The sequence below is a fragment of the Typopeltis vanoorti genome, chromosome 23 (assembly GCF_054136105.1).
Source record: "Typopeltis vanoorti isolate ZY-2024b chromosome 23, IOZ_Tvanoo_1.0, whole genome shotgun sequence".
Classification (NCBI taxonomy): domain Eukaryota; kingdom Metazoa; phylum Arthropoda; class Arachnida; order Uropygi; family Thelyphonidae; genus Typopeltis; species Typopeltis vanoorti.
The window spans coordinates 39931629-39952129 of record NC_143571.1 but is presented as its reverse complement, the minus strand read 5'-3'; the positions used below and the strand labels follow the sequence as shown (position 1 = coordinate 39952129).

At 36.9% G+C, this 20501-nt stretch overlaps 1 protein-coding gene across 3 annotated transcripts in view; it reads right to left on the bottom strand.

Annotated features, from left to right (window-relative positions):
• Window positions 1–20501, bottom strand: part of FeCH (ferrochelatase, mitochondrial) — a 227938-nt gene that overhangs the window by 68584 nt on the left and 138853 nt on the right. For all 3 annotated transcript variants that reach the window (XM_090412719.1, XM_090412718.1, XM_090412717.1), the window contains one exon: window positions 13920–14027. In XM_090412719.1, the coding sequence (XP_090268845.1) occupies window positions 13920–14027 (108 nt within the window). The remainder of the gene's footprint in view (window positions 1–13919; window positions 14028–20501) is intronic.

Sequence of the window (20501 nt, the reverse complement as noted above, 5' to 3'; positions counted from 1 at the left end):
CTAAATGGGTGCTTAAGGGTCAAAGCTGTATAACTGAGAGGAGACCTCCACATAGCCTTTAAAGGAATGCAGAGAACCGACCAGGGCTTCTGACCTCATGTCCAATCCTCACCTTCTCGTGGTGCACCCTGTTGGGTATCTACTTGGATACTGAACGAATGAGGATGGGCTGGCAATTTGGGATTTAACCTAAGCCAAATTGTATTCTTATTGGCTTAAACCAATATAGAAAATGATGGTACAACATGACAAAATTTCATGCCGGCTGAGGCGTCACCTGGTTAAATAAGGTCCCCCTTCGTTTTCGCCATGGAACCAGAGCGAACAGTGAAAAGTCAGCTACTGGAACAAATCTGAAAGCACACACCCCACCTCAACATCACCAGAGTTAAAGATCGGTGCTATCAACATAAGAAGCCTGAATGGCAAAGAAATGGAGCTGGCTGAGGAATTAGATAAGTACCAGATCGACATAATAGGGGTGACTGAAACAAAAAAGACAAAAACTGGTGAGATCTTTCTGAGCAATAAATACAAAATGTTATATTCAGGCAATGACAATCAAGGAAAAGAAGGAGTAGCCATAGTATACAAAATACGAGGCTAATCTTCTTGAATGGCAGTCAGTCTCAAGTAGAGTAATGTGGGTGAATATCAGAATGGGGAATTGGACAATGAGACTTATTTGTGCCTATGGTCCCACAGAAGGTTCTACTAAGGTACAAGTGGAGGAATTTTTTGATGCTTTAGAAAAGGCAACTGACACAATGAAAAAGGAAAAATTGGTCTTTGTTGGGGATCTAAATAGCAGAGAAGGAAATGATAGTCAGACATACAAAAATATTTGCGGAAAATTTGGAGAAAAGAGCAAAGCTAATAATAATGACAAATAGCTGTTGGACTTCTGCTCAGGACATGGACTGGTTATTACTAACACCATGTTCCAACATAAAAATGTGCACAAATTCATATGGAGAGAAGAGGCAAGGAATAAGAAAAGTCCCATTGACTATGTTATTGTTGATAGTGATGTTTTCTCCCTGGTGCAGGACACCAGAGTGTACAGAGGATTTGAAATTGGAAGTGATCACTATTTAGTCTTGAGCAGGATAAAATTGAATTTCATATTGAAAAGAATAACATGTAAGAAACTTTTAAAGCGAATAAAAGTTGAGCAGCTCTCAGATGTGAACTGTAGACTAAAATACACAAAGATTATTGAAGAAAAAATGAAAGAGTTTGAGAACAGGAACCAACCCTTGGAGATTCAGCCAGAGAGGCATGTGGTGAGGTTGTCTGCAAGGATAGAAAAATCAGAACTCCATGGTGGACACAGGAAGTTAAAGAGGCAGTGAAAGAAAAGAGGATAGCATATGAAAAGTTCATGGCAAATAAGTCAGCTTGTGCTCTTAGAGAATACAGAGACAAATGCAAGAATGCTAAACACTGTGTAAAACTAGCTAAATAAAAGTCATGGAAGGACTTTGGCAAGAATATAGAAAATAAATATCAAGAAGGTGGCAAAATATTCTGGAGGTTGTTGAAGAAGTTTAGGAATGGAGGAAAGAGTGCTGTAAAAGGAGTTAGAGATGATAAAGGTGATATGAAAACGGAAGAAAAAGATATCCTTGAAGTATGGAGTAATTACTTTGAAAAACTGCTAAATGAAACAAGCAGTGATGACAGCATAGTGGTAAAAAACACTGACCAGGCATGCAGTCAGGAATACATATCCATACTTGAAGTAGAAAAAGCCATCAAAGGCTTAAAATGTGGAAAGGCAGCAGGAGTAGATGATATTCGACCAGAAATGCTGAAGTATGGTGGTATAAAAGTCTTACAGTGGCTGCACTGCATAGTTCAGAAAGCCTGGACAGAGGGACGAATTCCCGATGATTGGAGTAGACCTCTAATAGTACCCATATATAAAAAGGGAAATAAAACTGAATGTGAAAATTACAGAGGTATTTCCCTACTGAGTGTTCCTGGCAAGATCTATGCAAGTATACTTGAGAAACGGTTGAGAAAAATTGTGGAAGAAAAGCTGGGTGAAGAACAAGCTGGATTCAGGCCAAACAGAGGCTGTCAGGATCAGATCTTCACTTTACGACAAATAGTTGAGTAAGCATGGGAATATAACAAAGATCTGTATTTAAGTTTTGTCGATCTGGAAAAGGCATATGACAAGGTGCCAAGAGAGAAGCTATTCAATACGCTACAGTTATATGGTGTCAATGGGGCATTATATCAAGCAATACTTAGTCATTATTTGAGTTGTAAGTCAGCAGTTAGAATTGAAGTAAGTACAGGAAGATGGTTTAACGTTAAATCTGGTGTCAGACAAGGATGTACATTATCCCCTCTGTTATTCATTATCTATATGGATCACATTATGAAGGAAAGTGGTATTAAACATGATATCAGAATTGGAGATGTTAATATCAGCTCTTTGCTTTATGCGGATGATGTTACACTTCTAAATAAATCTGCTACAAGTTTGCAAGATTCCCTGGCTAAATTGAATAACTGTTGTAATAGATATGGTATGAAGGCCAGCATTAAAAAAGACAAAGACAATGAAAATAGGTAGAATTGTTGAAAATGTCAACTGTGTTGTGAACGGGTGGAACAAGTAAAACATTTCAGCTACTTAGGCACGATTTTTAGTGAAGATGGTAAATTAAATATGGAAATAGACAACAGAATCAACAAAGCTGGTATGGTAGGAAGTCAAATGAATAAATTTATATGGAATAAGAGAGAAATTAGTTGGAACACTAAGTTAGCTGTATACAAGACAGTGTTCAAACCAGTTTTAACTTATGGATCTGAGAGCTGGCTCAGAAGGAAAACACTTGACCAAAGACTAGAGACCGCAGATATGAGAGTCCTGAGAAAGATTAGAGGCGTAAATAGATAGCATCAATGGCAATATCATATTAAAAACGATGATATTAGGAAAGAACTTGACATTGTCAGCATCCAGGAATGCATTAGCAGAGCTAATCTCAGGTGGTATGGTTACTTGAACAGAATGGGCGAGGAAAGATTAGCAAAACAAGTGTTCTCTGCCGGGTTGGCAGGAAAACGACCCAGAGGAAGACCAAGATATAGATGGATTGATATGGTACAAAGTGCCTTAGATGATAGAAATATAAGATCTAATAATGTTGGAGTCTTGACAAGTAACAGACTGATTTGGAGGAAAATTGTAGATAGGAAGTTAGTAATGATGTAAATTTTTCATGTGGTACTATCATATCTTGTACACCCGTTGAGGGTACATGTCAGGAATTTGATGATGATGATGATGATAAAAATAATAATCATAGCCTGTTGTTCGGAATGTAAAACTGCTGGGATCATTCATGCTTGTTTTAGGTTGTTTCATAATGTTCAAGATATATAAATTTTTAACAGTATCGAAACATCCACCAAAACAGTATCCACCTAAATATTTCATAAATATTCATGCCAGTATTGAAGATTCTAATTTGCAGCCACTTAGCAAAAAAAGCAGCGACCCTCTCCAGTTGGCTCAATCAGGAAAATGACTGAGTAGACTAAGGTTTACACTCAGCCATCTCTCTATCAGTACTTGTAATCTGAAAAAGGACTGTGTTTGATGGATGGCCCTGAAGGCCATGATTTTGTTTTGATTGAAATTATGGCAGAAGCAACTACGAGGCAAGTATATTGTGTGTTTATTTTCCAGTGCTTTGCCTGTTTGCTGAAAAACACAACTTCCTGGCAGGGAAAAAACCATCATTTCAGTATGAGACTGTCTAACTTATTTTCAGTTGAAAAGCCCTGATGAAAGTTCTCATAGTAATACATAGGTTTCAAACCAAGATTTTCTAACTGAAGAAAACTGTTGCACTCTCCTCATATCTGTTTTAGAGGCATATACTATGGACAACATATCTGGGAAATGGATGTTCGCCAGCAAATTTGTTTGTTTTGCATGGGAAAGAGCCTTAATTTCTAAAAAGAAATGAAACTGGGATAATTTTTCTATTGTTTCGGAAATCTCATGGTCACAGTTCTTGCAGAGCAAAGTTTTCTGGATGAGCTTGAAATCCTCAGTTTTCATAGCACAACTAGCAAATGCAAAAGTAACACTCGGAAGAGTTTCCGCTGTTCATTCAAGAACACACCAGGCTTCAAGTTTTACATTACTTGAAAGGAAAAACAAGAAATATGGCTACTTTCAGAATATAAAACACAGAAAATAGCATTCTTCTTCTTCTTCTTCTTTTTGTTGTTGTTAGTAGTAATAGTAATATTTTATTACATGTGGGATAATTGAACTTTTTTCATGTACGTATCAACCTTATATCAGAAAACTTATTGTGTTATCAGAATATAAACTGTATTCTATAACAGCATAGTGATAATAACAATAGTTACATAACAATAATACAATATTCTGTTATTCTTATTCACTCAGGAAGAATGAATAAAATAAGATTAACTACAGAGTAATTGTCAACAGAAGATGCTCATGTTATCTCACAATACTCAAATTCTGTTTTTCATGAAATATCAAGTTTTATCAATCAGGAAAACTTGCTACAATTGAAAAGTAAATTATTTCACAAAAAAATAAAAAATAAAATAAATATATAAATAATAATGAGAACATTTTCCCCTTGCCAACACACAACATTGATGTGATATGGGTCCCAAATTTCTTGTGTGGGCGAATAAAATAAATATATAAATAATAATGAGAACATTTTCCCCTTGCCAACACACAACATTGATGTAATATGATGGATGGATTCTTACAGATGTGATATGATGTCAACAGGTTCCAAATTTCTTGTGTGGGCGATTTATATGCATATATATATATATATATATATATATATATATATATATATATTATTATTATTATTATTACCACGGGCTACTCCAGGAGTCCTTAGACTCATCGAGGGAGGCCCTAAACATCATGTTCACACAGCTGTTCAACATTCTCACAGTATCTATCATACCTTGCCTTGAACTCACTCACTGTCATAGCACCCACAACAGACTCTGGCAGCTTATTCCACTCATTTACCACTCTAAAAGTAAAGAACCCAGCTCTAACACCCCTGCTAACCACGCTCTTGCCCAGCTTCCATGGGTGTCCGCTAGTTCTCCCACCACCAGTCCTGATCTCAAAAATATCATCTGAATTAATCCTATAGAATCCTTTTAGCAATTTGAATGTCTCATTCATGTCTCCCCTTTTCTGCCTATCAACTAGTTTCTGCAACCCACCAATCTTCAACCTGTTCTCATATGGTTCATTCCATAGACCTGCTATCATCTTAGTCACTCGCCTCTGGATCCTCTCAACCTCCTCCCCATCAAGAAGGAACCGAGGTGACCAAATCTGGGCACAGTAGTCGAGATGAGGTCTTATCAGGGCTCGGTACAGAGGTACAATAACTTGTTTTTCTCTGCTCGTCAAGGTATTTTTCAACAACCAAGTGAGTTGATGAGCTGATTTAGCTACTTTTTGCAATGTGCCCCCTAAACTTCATCTCCCTATCCACCAACACTCCCAAGTCCCTGGCCTAATCAATCTCTTGGAGTACAGTTCCACCAATGTGGTATACTGCTGCTAATCTTTTCACTCCGAAATGCATAACCTTACATTTTGTCACATTAAATTAACATCCATTCTCCTTAGTCCAGAACTCCAATCTATCTAAGTCATCTTGCAAGACTTTGACATCTTCTGCATTCACTATCGCCCTACCCAACTTTGCATCATCAGCGAACAAATGAACTGTCCCACTTAGACCCTTTCCTATATCGTTAATGAACAGATTAAACAGCAGTGGTCCAAGAACAGAACCCTGTGGCACACCACTAGTCACAGGCCGTTTTTTGGACTCTACTCCTGAATAAACTACTCTTTGATATCTCTCCATCAACCACCCAGCTATCCATCTCACCAACCCTATATCCATTCCCATATGTTGTAGTTTACGGATTAGAATTCCATGTGGTATCCTGTCAAACGCCTTTGCCAGGTCCAGCAGTATCACTGTAAACCCATTACCCTTATCCAGTTCAGCCGTCACCTTGTTATAAAACTTGAGCAAGTCACTGAGGCATGATCTACCCTTCACAAAGCCATGCTGTCCTCTGTACAGTATCTCATTTTCATCAATCCATTCCTGTATTTTTCCCTTGACTACTTTCTCCAAGACCTTGACAACGACTCCTGATATGCTGATCGGTCGGTAATTTGCAACCATAGTCTTGGATCCTCCTTTATGCAGTGAAACTATTTTCCCCTCTTTCCACGCCTTCGGGACTAAGCCAGACCTGAGACTCAGATTAAACAACATGGTCGAGGGCACTGATAATTCATTAGCCGCTTCATGCAAGACCCGTGCCGGTATACCATCCAATCCCACAGATGTATTCACATTAAGGTTCTGTAATAGACTATTCACCTCCACTTCATTCATCACAATTCCCATATAAACTAATGGTTCCTTCATTTTTTCAATGTCACCACCTGGATGATATAATTTTGCAAAGTGCGTGCTCAGTAACTCCACTATATCGACTGGTTCAGTGAACTCTTTACCATCGTCATTCCTTAAAATCATTTTGCCATGTACAGTTTTTTTCTTGCTTGCAGCATATTGAAAGAACTGTTGGGGATTCTCTTTTGCTTGCATAGCTAGTTTCCTTTTATAATCGGCTTTTGCTGTTTTTACCACACTCGTTACCCTTCTGGCCTGTACTTTATACCGTTCGTGTGCCTGCAGGTCACCCCTTTCTTTAAATTCCCTCCATAGTTGTTTTTTTTTGCAGCTCAAGCTTAATGGTGTTATTCATCCATTTAACCCCTCCTTGTTTCACTATTCGGACCTTAGGTATACAATCAGCCATAACCTCCTGTAAATGCTCTTTGATCACTTCCCATGCTCTATCGACGTCCAGCCCTTGCAGTTGTACATGCCATGGCACTGATCCAAGCAATCTCCTAAGCTTGTCATACTTGCCAGCACGGTAATTCCACATATACCCTGTCTTAATCACAAATTTCACACCTTTAGCCACCTCCCAGGTCAAGACCTTATGATCACTCTCACCAATAGGTGGCAACATGGTCATATTCATTACAGTCAAATTATCAGATACTATTACCAGGTCAAGCACTCTCACACCCCTAGTATTTTCAATTACATGCTGTTTCAGATAGTTATCCCTTAATAATTGAATAAAATCCATTTCCTTCCTCACATGTGTCCTCTCCTTCTTCCAATCAATGTTACCATAGTTGAAATCCCCCATAATAATTACTCTCCTTCCACTCATTTCATCAATTTGTTTATGCATACCATCTCCACCATCTATTCTATCACCTGGTCTATAGCAGCACCCAACTGTATATTTTATTCTGCCAGTATCAATCTCACACCAAATAGCCTCAAATGAGCTCCTTTCACTATCCTGCAATACTTCAATTCTCCTTGGCTGCAGTTCATCAGCTATCATCAATAACACCCCTCCCCCAATTTTATGCTCTCTGTCCCTCCTAAACATACTATAACCCATACATTCTATCCCACTAACTATATCATCTTCCGTCAGCCATGTTTCACTAATGCCAACAACCTGTGGCCAGGAAGAGCCAATCAAGGCCAAAAATTCTTCCTTCTTGTTCCTAATACTCCTGGCATTAGTATACATGAATTGCAGTGTTCCCTTTGTCCCACCCCTATCTTGATGCGTTATTCTAAATATCCCATTCCCATTTTTTGTCCTTATTGCTGGCTCAGGTACATTATATACATTTTTACACTCAACTGTCTCACTGATGTCTGGATATCCACTTACCCCCCTCCTTGGTAGTTCTAGTTTCCCTGGTTCTGCACATCCATTTTCATTTCATTCAGCAACACTTTTTCCAGTCTCCGCACACCAAGTCCATTCAAATGCAGGCCATCCATCTTGTATAAGTCCTTTCACCCATCAAACTCATCCCACACGTCCACAAATTCCACACCACACCATCCGCATAACCTGCGCATAATATCATTTGCGATTATGGCCCTCCTTCTAAACTCCTCTCTGTCATACCGCGGTAACAGACTCACCATTCTAACTCTGTCACTCTTTTCTTTCGCTACCTTTAACAATACTTTCAAGTCCTCTCTCATAAAAAATTTATCACCTTTCAATTCATTCGTACCAGCCACAATTGTTATTTCTTTCACCCTCTGTTTTTGCACTCTAATGCTCTCACTTACATCCTTAAATTTCGCACCCGGTAAGTACGATTTAGTTACACTCCCATCTATTACTCCTCTTAATAACGAGTCACCATACAACACTCTCTCCTTCATTTCGGAAACTCGCCCACGCTGTTTATTTACGTTAGCCGAATCACTCTGGAAAGAGTTTTGCAGGTGCTCTAATTGCCGCTGCGCATCTTGTATCACTGCGCGCAGCCTAGCGATCTCACTTTCTACAAATAATTCCTCATTTTTTTTATCATTCAAACCATTTTCTCTTTCTGTATAATTGCTCTCGCTCTTTCTTAGATCACCGCTCACATTGCCATCTTGTACACCGCAATTCCCTATCGATCCACTATTTTCACTCGCATTCTGGCTTTCTTCAACCATAACTGTCTCACAACCCGACACATACTTCGACTCCTCACTTTGCATACACTTTCTACACATTCTCCCACCACTATCACTTTCAATCCATACTCCAGCCTCATTCGGGAATGCATACATTCCACACACATCACATTGGACAAATTCTCTCACATTATAGTTTTTGAACAATGGCGTCGTATTTTTGGACGCCATTATCTTACGTCGCATTGGCGCCATATTCAAATATATGAAACGTATCGTTAAAGACTAAATTAATTTACGGAATTTACACCAAAATCACACAGACACAACAAGCTACCAAATTTAGACAATATTATGTTATGATTTTTAACATATATTCTAATTTCTATTCAAAATTGTACTTAGCTTTCGGGAGCTCCCTGAAAACACGACCGTTCCCCTGGCCCTCTGACATATATATATGTTAAAGATACCAAGAAATTTTATACCTGGTTTTAATCCTTTTCCCAAGTAAGCAAAACAAAGTTTTGCACGTGAAATATATTCAAGTCTAAGCTACTTGTATATAGAGGCTAATGATTTCATATCACTTGCCTAAGTATGTCATAATGCAAAGCACCCCCCCCCTTTCGGACATATATAATGGGAAGGGCCACTACCCAGACCAGTTTCAACCTTTACTGAGGTCTCATCAGTGGGAGCCAGACCCAGGAGAGATACCAAGGTTGAAGTAATGCAGAAGTCATGTATATCTCATATACAAGTAGACAAAAGGTGCTTGACCTTATTAATAAAAATCTCTGGATGAGAGAAAGATGTAGAAAGTTTTTTACCCTGGGTGTATTATATGTTAAAGATACCAAGAAATTTTATATTTGGTTTTAATCCTTTTCCCAAGTAAACAAAATAAAGTTTTGCACATGAAATAGTCTAAGCTACTTGTATATAGAGGCTAATGACTTTGTATCGCTTGCCTTAGTATAATATAATACGTATAAACATATGAAATACCCAAGGTAAAAAACTTTCTACATCTTTCTCTCATTTTATCAATGTATGAAAGTTTTAAGAGTGCACAGCGCCTTAATTGGTCCAATGGAATTAATTGTAGGATAACTTTCAATACTTTAATTTATCAATTAATAATTTTAAATATGGAAAGCATAAAGGACAAATAAACAATATCTATGCTTCACACATGACATTTATGTTAGAAGCACAAAGTGTTTATGCTCCGTGGTGAGATTAGATTATCATTGGCAAATACTAGAGTGAGACATGGTCACCTTGAAAAGTAATTACTTGGGAAATTATTATTTTTCCATATTGAACCATAGAAAAGCTAAAATAATTTGTTTTACTTAGTTATACGTGGGTTATATACATATATATATATAACTTCCTTTGACTATAATCATATAATCCGCAAAAGTTCTAGCAGAAAACGAGACATTCAGTAGGTCAACACTGCTTTCCATTGTAAATATGGGCAAAAAAGTTATAAATTATAATTTATAACTTTTTTGCCTGAATTTATAAATAATCTAAATAAATAATTATTTAAAGAAAATTTCTTGTCTATATCAGTGTCCTAAACATGTCAATTCACACTCATTAATGCAAATCAGATGAAACTCAGAAAACAAAACAGCAACTCATGACAAATTACAATGTTCAATTGGATTGTTGACACCAATCACAGCCACTGATTTCTAGGTGCTATTGCCTCGCCTTCTGGGTGTTTAAAACCACTAGAATGCTAAGAACTAGAGCCGCTGAACTATCTATACGTCTATGTATTTGTGACTGCACACCTGGGCTATTAATGTAAATGTGATGCAATGTTTATGCATCTAAAAGTGTCCTCTTAATGGAAGCATTAGTATATTGTGTTTATTATTAGGAAACATATGAAACCAGAAATAATTAGGTAAATCTTTAACAGGAATAAATGCAAAAATATAATATCGGTGATATTGCTATTCCGTGGCTGTGCACAGCACACCTAGCACATCCTGAATATTCGCCCATGATATATATTTATGATACCTTAATTATATTCCAAACAATTGTGAATAGTAGGCTAAGCATTCTCTGAGATGTTATCATTTCTTAATTTTTGAAACATTCTGTGTACCACAATCCCACCTAATGCAACTGTTTTGGAAATTTGTCTATTATAAGATTGTTTTTAGTAAATAAGAATGCAGTCAGCAGACAGTGAAACTTTGTCTATTAAATTTTCAAAGCAGTGTGTGCCAAAGATTAGAAATTATCAAAGTAGCACTAATAATATTTTTATTACAAACCAGCAAAGTTTTGCATTAAAAATTTCTGCTACTTGACAGATTCAACAATATTATTGTCGTATTTCTTTTTCTCGTGTGAGAGAAAAACAGTAATATGTCACTTTTATAATTATATCAGATGTTCTGTTGACAAAAATGGTAAGAAAATAATAATTTTTACTTTCTTTTCAAAACACAAAGAAAGAACATCGTAAATTCACCCAATGAAAAAGAAAATACTACATATTTTTTCTTCTATTATCTGCTTTTTTTTTTCCTTATAGTACAAATAAGAAACCACTGCACATAATATGGGAGAATACAAGAGGGCAAAACTCTGTAAATTGATCACATTATAACTAATAGAGAAATCATGCCAGAAAATTATTTATGTAAGAATAACATCAGCAGATATGATGACAGTTTCTTCTAGTTTAGATAGGGGGCATTGTTGCCAAACTTTTGCTATTTTACACTAAAATGCATGAGCATGTTCCCCAAGTGATTTAGATTTGTAACAATTGTCTTGCAAACGATTTTTTAAATAAATTCTCTGAAATATCTGCAGATTGAATATGTCTATAACCCTCCCCACAAAAATAAATAAATAAATGATTATGTAACACATATGTTCCTTTCCTTTTAAATAATTCAAATCCTTTTTTTTTTTTTTTCAAGATAATTGTATCAAATAATTTATAATTTTTTGAAAATTAAAATGAAATTGATCATTATAAATTAAGATATTATTTTGGCATAAATACTGTATCAGCCTGTAAAAGAAATGTCAGTATTTCTGTGTTAGGATGTCTGCTAATCAACAACTGAAAACAAAACAAGACATTCTTGATGTGTCCTGAAATACAGCTTGAGGCCTTTAGTATGACTTCTGGCTAAGTGTTCTCTCTTTTCTTTCTCAATATCAGTGAGAGTAATCTAAGCCTTTAGCTTTTTCTCCAGCTGAGATGATTATTATTGAGTATTTCTAAAACATAGATTATTTCAGAAATGGCAATCAGCAGCAGTAGAAGTAGTAATATTTAGAATTACATATTTGGTTTAATCCTTGATCCAAGTGTAAGCAAACAAAGTTTGCACCTGAAATATTTTCAGGACTGGGGCAACTCGTGGTAAAGGTGGTATAAGTTCTGATCACTTGCCTTAGTATCTCATAATGCAAAGCACATATCCTTATGAGTATGTATAATGCTATGCATTATGGAAAGGATCACTACCCAGAACTTTGACAGTCCATTCAAGCATGACATGAAAGAGAAGACAGGATATATATATATATATATATATATATATATATCATACCATTCTTTAAACCCATTCACCTTCATACTTTCACCACATTATCAGACAGTGTGTTCATAGTCATCATCCCATGCAATGAAATCAAGTTCCATGTTTGTTTGTTTTTCTACCATACAAATAATCTCCTCAGTCTCACTTCTGTTAATACAGCTTTATGAAATATCTCTTCATCTTTGCTCCACTGAAATGCAGTTTGCATACCCTTGGCCTATCTTTATAATCAACATTGTACAGTCCTAATATAATTTTTATTATCCACCTCTGTGCCCATCCTAAGGTTGATGCAGTGTGATCAGGACTTTCCACAATAGAATCACCATCTATTTCAACAACAACAACTAATACATTTATTCCAGTGATGCTCCAGCACCATTATCCTGTCCTTGTGGTGGTTCTCAGTAAGATCTGCAAAATACCCCTCTACAGCCGCAATCACCTCTTGATTCGAAGAAAAACACTGACCAGAGAGGAAGAGTTTTAGTTTTGGGGGAGCCAAATCTGGGGAATAGGGTGGATGTTCCAACAATGCATAGTGCAGATCCCTTAATATTTCCATTACCAAAACATCTTTGTGGGCAGGCACATTGTCCTGATGAAAGATGATGTTTTCTTCTGCAAACCAGGTCTTTTCTCACGAATTTTTTCGTCTAGTCTGGTTAAAAGATTGGAATGATATTCCCTGGTTATTGTTTTACCCTTTTCAAGATAATTAATAAACAAAATGCCTTTAGCATCCCGAAACACCGATGCAATGACCTTTCCTGCTGATGGAACCGACTTTGTTTTCTTTGGTGCCTGAACAACTTCTGTCCACTGTTTTGACTGCTGTTTGGATTCTGGTGTGTAAGGGTGAATCCAAGTCTCATCCATAGTAATAAATCAATACACAAAATCAGTTTTATTCTTGTTAAAATGCTCCAAGCACTGTTCAGAGATTTTCATGCAAGTGCATTTTTGATCTGCTGAGCAAGTGTGGCACCTATCTCGTGCAAGCTTTTTCATTTGCAATTCTTCATGCAAAATATATCCTACACATTATTTTGAAATACCTATAGTCTCAGCAATTTCATGCACTTTGACTCACCGGTCATCCAATACCATATCATGCACTTGATCAATGATTTCTGGTGTTCTTTCACTTTTTGGACGTCCTTCACGTGGATCATCCTCAAGGCTAGTACAGCCATGTTTAAACTCAGCAGCCCATTTCTTAATTATCGAAAATGAAGGAGAAGAGTGTCACACACTTTTATGAACTTTGAATAAATTTCTTTTGGTGTTAAACCTTCTTTTACAAAGAATTTTATAACTGCACAATACTCAATTTTATCCATTTCAAGGGATACCGACAACACTTTTGCTTCAGACAGCTGTATAAAACAAATTACTTGATAGAATAACTTGCAATTTCACATGGACAGATATACAAACTTAGAAACAAAAAATCTTGTCGCCATCTATGGTTGAGGCCGAGAACTTTTCAGACCATCCTCGTGTGTATATATATATATATATTATGCAACAATTCTGTAAGCAAACAACACATAAGTTTTATTTTAAGAAATGCTAACAAATTCTTGTTAAATTAAAATATTCCATTCTAAGAAAATCATGTACAAAAGCAATGATTACATTTAAAGAATAACATTGTTATATTAAAAATATATATATCAACATAGATTATAACAAAAACTGAGATCACCTTCGACTGCCAAACTAATTTATGTGCATGAGTCCATCCAAGTTTGTCCATTACACTGTTTACAGTTGCTGCAACCTCAGTGGGATATGGATCACCTTTAGCTACTGCCTGCAACACAGACTGGAATATTAAATTGCTAATAACAGCTTGGGTGAATATTACTGAACAAATTATATCAATGTATATCAATTTTTTTTTTAAAAAAAATCTTTTTTACTATGATAAAAAACTAGCTTACTTTACCACACTATTATAATTTCCTAGAGTAAACCATTAAACTTATTTTATCTCTGCAAAAATAGCTGAACTAATGCAAAAAAGGAATATCAGTTCGGGTGTATTTTAGCTTTATAAAGTATCAGGAGTTGAGCAGGAGAGAGGTACTGTTTAGAACATTAAAAAAAAAAAAAAAAATCGCCAAGCTTTTAGAAGGAAGAAAAGGCTATGGAGCTGATGTATTTGTGCTAGCACAAGCTAGATGTGAAAGTCAACCCAAGAAGAGAAAACTGATCCTGGTCAGTGAGTAGGATACTGTCAAAAGTGAGGGAGAGTGAAGAATGGTTTTTCTTCTGGGAAATGAGGCAGGATTGTGTTTTGATGCCATTAAAATTCATCAGGTTATCTTGACCCCATTTGAGAATGGTGAGAATATCAGCATTAGTGGCATTGGTTACAGAAGTTCTTGAAGCATTATTTACCTGAACACAACAAGGTTTTGACAATGACAAAGCAGAGTGGAAAGTACTGTCATCAGTAAAGCTATGAATAGGATTAGATGTTTGAGAGGAAACTGTTGATGTACAGAAGTAAGAGTGCAAGTGAAAGCACAGAGCCCTGAGACTATTTACCTGAACACAAAGGTTTTGACAATGACAAAGAGGAGTAGAAAGTACTGTCATCAGTAAAGCTATGAATAGGATTAGATGGTTGAGAGGAAACTGTTGATGTACAGAAGTAAGAGCGCAGGTGAAAGCACAGAGCCCTCAGAAACTTTTTCAGTCAATGAAAAAGTTGATGAAAGGAAACCATCTGCCATGATCCACAATGAACAATGAGGAAGCCGGCACTCCATGCACAAAGGGAAGGAGGAATACTATAAGATGATAGTTTGGTAAGAAGGCCATGATGCCAGACTCAATCAAATGCCTTAGAAATATCAAAAGTAACCACTTGAATTTCTCTAAACCTTTCCATGGCTTGTGTCCAAAGATGAGTGAAGTTACCTAGATGTGCTGTGGAAGAAGAATCATGGAATCCACATTGGTGATCACTATGTAATGGATAAGTCTTCAAGCAGTGAAGCAGTTGGCCATTGATAACCTTTTCCATTATTTTTGAGAGTTTTGAGATCAGGCATCAGGGAGATACTTTGATGGTTGACTTTTATCTCTCTTTTTTTGGGGGAGGGGAACTGGCTGAATAAAAGCTTGCTTCCAATCTATAGGATAGATGCCAAGTGAGTATGACAGCTTGATGAGATGGTACAATATCGATCTAAGTTCTGGAGCACAAACTTTTAATGCAACTGGAGGAATACTATCAAGGTCATGAGACTTATTGATATCGAGGCTACTAAGTATTTTTCTGATGTCTTTCTGAAGAACTTGCAGAGAGGCACATTGTGAATAATTCCCGGCAGATTTGCTGTGGTCATCTATACAAGAGTTGGAAGAAAACCTGATGCCAAGCGATCTTTTAATGCAGAACCTTATCTTTAGGTGATGTGACTATTGTACCATCAGGATGTGAGAGATAGAAATGTGGAAGGACAAAAGTTGCATCCCACAGGCTTGGTGAGGGACCAGAAGGCTTGACTGCCATTTGGTTAGTGAGCAAGGTTAGTGCAAACTATATTTGTCAAGAAATTATATTTATGCTTGGTCCTTTATCTGAGTATAAGCAAACAAAGTTTGTGTGTGAAGCACCTTCGTGACTGAGCTACTGTATATGGAGGTCAATCATTTCTCATCATTTACCTCAGTATACCATAATGCAAAGCACTTCCTTTCAGACATGTAATGCTATGCATTATGGGAAGGTCACTACCAGGATTGGTTTCAATCATTATTGAATTAATGCAGAAGTCATATATATATATATATTTCCCACATACAAGTAGTAAAAAAGGTGTATTGCTGTATTATTAAAATACTCTGGATCAGAGATACATATACTAGCCACTGCATTAGAAACTTTGCAGAAATCAGTGGTTTCCATGTAGGCATGCAACTGCCAATACCGATCCTCTTCAATTCCCTGCACATAGTTCAGTGAAACATAGTTGGGAATAGCCTTCATTAAATGCTTCTGTCAATTGCTGCAGAAAAAGTTCTGTTTGTCCATACAAGCCTTCTCAGATGAAGGCGATCTCGTTCCTGACAGACTGTCTTAGGACTACAGTTACGCCTCTTAGACAAGCAATGTGGGTTTTATTCCATTGAATAAACACCTTTTGAGAAACCAGTCAGCTCCATGTTTTCAAAATTGTGGCTCCAGCTAGACAGTCACCCACAATAAGCCCTTTATCAAACTCCAAAAGATCCTTTGTTTTTCCCATTGTGATCAACACTATTGATTATTACTGACTAGCATCATTCTTAAATAGTTGCCTAGAACATGTGGTGATGCACAATCGAGTATTTTGAATATACATTACACATTGTGTATGTGACATTTACGTACATCTGCATAAAAGTTTCTAATTCAGTGACTCATATGTGTAGTTTTTATACATGTATGAAAGGATGCATGTTTTGTGGGATACTAAGGCAACTGATGTGAAGTCATCAATCTCTGTATACATGTAGCCTAGTCATGAAGATACTTTATGTGCAAACTTTGTTTGCTTATGTTAAGATAATGCACTACAATATGATTGCAAGAATACAATTACTTGGCAAGTATAATTTACTTTGTAACCAAGTGAAAAACACTTTCTACAAGCCCAGTGTGTTTGACCCTTACAAAGTTAGTTTTAGTGCCATTGGGCACATGCTAAATTTTTGGCTTGGATAAGAGTGGAGTGGAGGACAAAAGAATCATATGAGCAAGAATAATTTCTGTTATTAGATCAGAGCAGGTGCTAGGATCAGAAGAGCAGAAGCAGTAATCCAACCATGGAAATGAGGCATAGAAATCCCAGAGGTTATCACAATTGGCAGTATTGTAATGCCACAGGATGCAAGGCTTAGAATAATGGGGAAAAGATGAACTGTAGGATATGAAACATGCACAAGGTTTAAACTTGCCAATAGGAGAGCTAACATCACCAGTATATTTGGAGGAAGTGCTGGTTAAGAAAAGGTCCAGGGTATTGGGAGAATGATGAAAATTATCAGGAATTCTGGTGGGTTAGTGAAAAATTTGTATGAAATCATTACTGATAGTAAACAGTTCAGCTTCACTTTCAACTGTTAGTGGAATACTGTATGTGATTGACTTTCAGAAATAAATTGTCAAATAGGTCAGTGAAGTCATCAGCAAGGAGTACAGTAGAGGCAACAAATGAATGCAACAAAGTGAGGTAAGGCTATCTTGAACTTAAGTAGATCATATAAAGGGGATTCTCAGTCTAATAACCTTTGGCATAGGATATAAGATCTGCTGACAAATATGCATGTCCTTCCCTTCTGCATCCTCCATTAGTTTGAGGTGATATGTTATTGCAGAGGATGCCAATTAGTAATGAATATCAAGTTTGGATGTCTGTAGCTATGTCTGTAGATATCATTACTATTAGAGTTGAGACCTCAAATGCTGGTGAGTCAATCTGAAAGAGTTTTTGTTTATGACATGGAACTGTGATATTGCTTTCAGTATATTTTTGTCTTTTTGTAATTATTTTGAACATTTTTGATATTTTTTGAGGTTTTTTTTCAGTGACTTGGTACAGGATAAGGATTGAGGGTTTTGAGCAAAAATTTTTTTTTGAGCAAACAGCCAGCAAAGGTTGGTCAATTGGTACAGCCTCTGCTACTAATGCTCATGCAAAAAGTTAAGCAAGTTTGAGCGTGGTTAGTAGTTGGAAGGGTTCAATCGTTTGATGCTGTTGGCACACTCTCCCTCGATGAGTCTTTGGACTCCCTGGAGGTGTCACAATAATAATAATAATTTTTTTGCTTAAATGGGAGACTTTTTAGTTAACTGCAGTGATTGGAATTTTTTATGCTCTTTATCATGGTAGTGATAAAAATACAGGAAACTTATAGAACAAGGGCATGCACAAGCAGGGGTGAAGGACCTAAGGTCATCACTCACACACAGAGAGAGAGAGAGAGAGAGAGAGAGAGTGTGCCTAATCCACATAGAATCTAATCCAAGTGTGGATACAGGAGATTATTCATCACTACAATAAATAGCAAGAGATAAGACACTTCCTTGTTTCTGTCCATTATTAAGTGTAAACAACTCCATATACCGGAGTTGTTTACTTAACATACTCTAGATCAGCAGTTCCCAAACTTATTTGGCTTACTATCCCCCTTTTCCAAAAAAAATTTATTCACCCCCCCCCCAAAAAAAACTACTTTCTAAGACCTAATTAGCTCTACATATAAAAGAAAATCATATGAAAATCGGAACTGCTGATCCGATTTTCATATGATTTTACTTTAAGTGAACAAACAGATAGATACAGAAACAAATTTGCATTTTATTATACGTCTAGTAGAGATATTTGAAGTTTGGAAATAAGACACCTTGGAACTGAAATTTTAAAATTATTTAGTAAAACCAACAAAAGAAACATAAATTGCACATAAACATAGGACAAGTTGGAGCCGAAAATTTAATAACACTATTAAAATTAAGAAAACAAGTATAAATTGCACATATGTAAAAATCGCACACAAAATAGTAAATAACGATCAGTAATTCTCGTAGACAGGCTTATACGTTGGTTATGCATTATTAAAACACTTAAGGAATAGAACAATGTACTTAAGGATATAAATTAAATTAAACTTTAATAAATATTTTCCGATATTTCGGCAACGTCACATTGCCATTTTCTAAAGGAACTTACAAAAAAGTTACGTGCACGTAGGCACTACAACACAGAAACTGGGAATTCTATTAGATCGGGCCACTTACCTCCCTATCAATTACAATCCCACCGACTCTCAAATTAAAAAACTTCACAGGCTCCTTAAGAGAGTCACTTCTTGGCCTGTAGAAGTTACCAACAGATTAAAGCCGTTTAACTCTATACCCCCCCCCCCCCGTATTTACGGACTCCCAAAAATACACAAAGAAAATGTGCCATTACGTCCCATAGTGGATGGCATTGATTCCCCCACATACAAATTAGCTAAACATTTGGCCAAAGAGCTCACACACTATACTGGCAACACACCATCACACATAAAAAACTCAGCCCATTTCAAAGCCAGCATAGAAAACCTTACACTCCAACATACTGACATAATGGTCAGCTTTGATGTGTCCTCTTTATTTACAAATGTCCCACTCAAGGAAATTTTAGAGCTAATCCAAGCTAAATTTTCTCCCGATATCTCAGCCTTATTTCAGATCACAATGAACTCAGGCTATTTCGTTTGGCAGGGAAAATTCTACAAACAAATAGAGGGGACAGCCATGGGTTCACCACTCTCCCCACCCTTGGCCAATTTCTTTATGGAGACCTTTGAAGAAAAAGCCTTAGCCTCTGTCCCACAAAAACGAACCATATGGCTTCACTATGTTGATGATGTGTTCGCTATTTGGCCACATGGCTCGGAAACACTTCTCTCCTTCTTAACACACTTAAACAACCAACATCCCAGAATCAAATTCACTCTGGAAAAAGAGGAAAACAACAGCCTCCCTTTCCTAGACACACTAGTCACCCGCCAGCCTAATGGATCCTTGGTTTTCTCAGTTTACAGAAAACCCACCCATACAGGCAGATACATTCACCAACAATCCCCCCCCCCTCACAACAATATGGAGTAGTGAAAACACTATACAACAGGGCTAAACTAATCTGTTCAAACGACTTGGCCCTAAACACAGAACTAAATCACATCCTCAACACTTTCTCAGCCAATGGCTCCCCCCCAAAAAAATCCAAAAAATATTAGAAACTCTAAATCCATCACCATTCCCTACATCCGAGGCACCTCGGAAAAGATTACCAAAATCTTAAAAAAACATGACCTGACCTCCTGTTACAAACCTTACAGAAAATTGGCATCCCTTATCCGCTCCACTAAAGACCAACCACTTCCCCTAGACCTACCTGGTGTTTACCAGGTCCCTTGCAGTTGTAAACTGTCTTACTTTGGCCAAACAGGCAGGACAGCGAATATCAGAATTTCAGAACACAAGGACTACATCCGTTTTCACAAATACAGTCATTCTGGGCTTGCGGACCATGCTCTGGATACACGCCACAGAATACGGTGGAAGAAAGCTACAGTGATACACCGTAGCAAATACAAATTTGAAAGACTCTTTATGGAATCAACCTCAGCCCTAAGAAATTCTCCAAACCTCAACAAATTTGGTTGTATGCGACTGCCCCAAATTTGGGAGGCCTACATCTGCAGACCTTCAGCCCAACGGCCAAGAACACCTACTTAG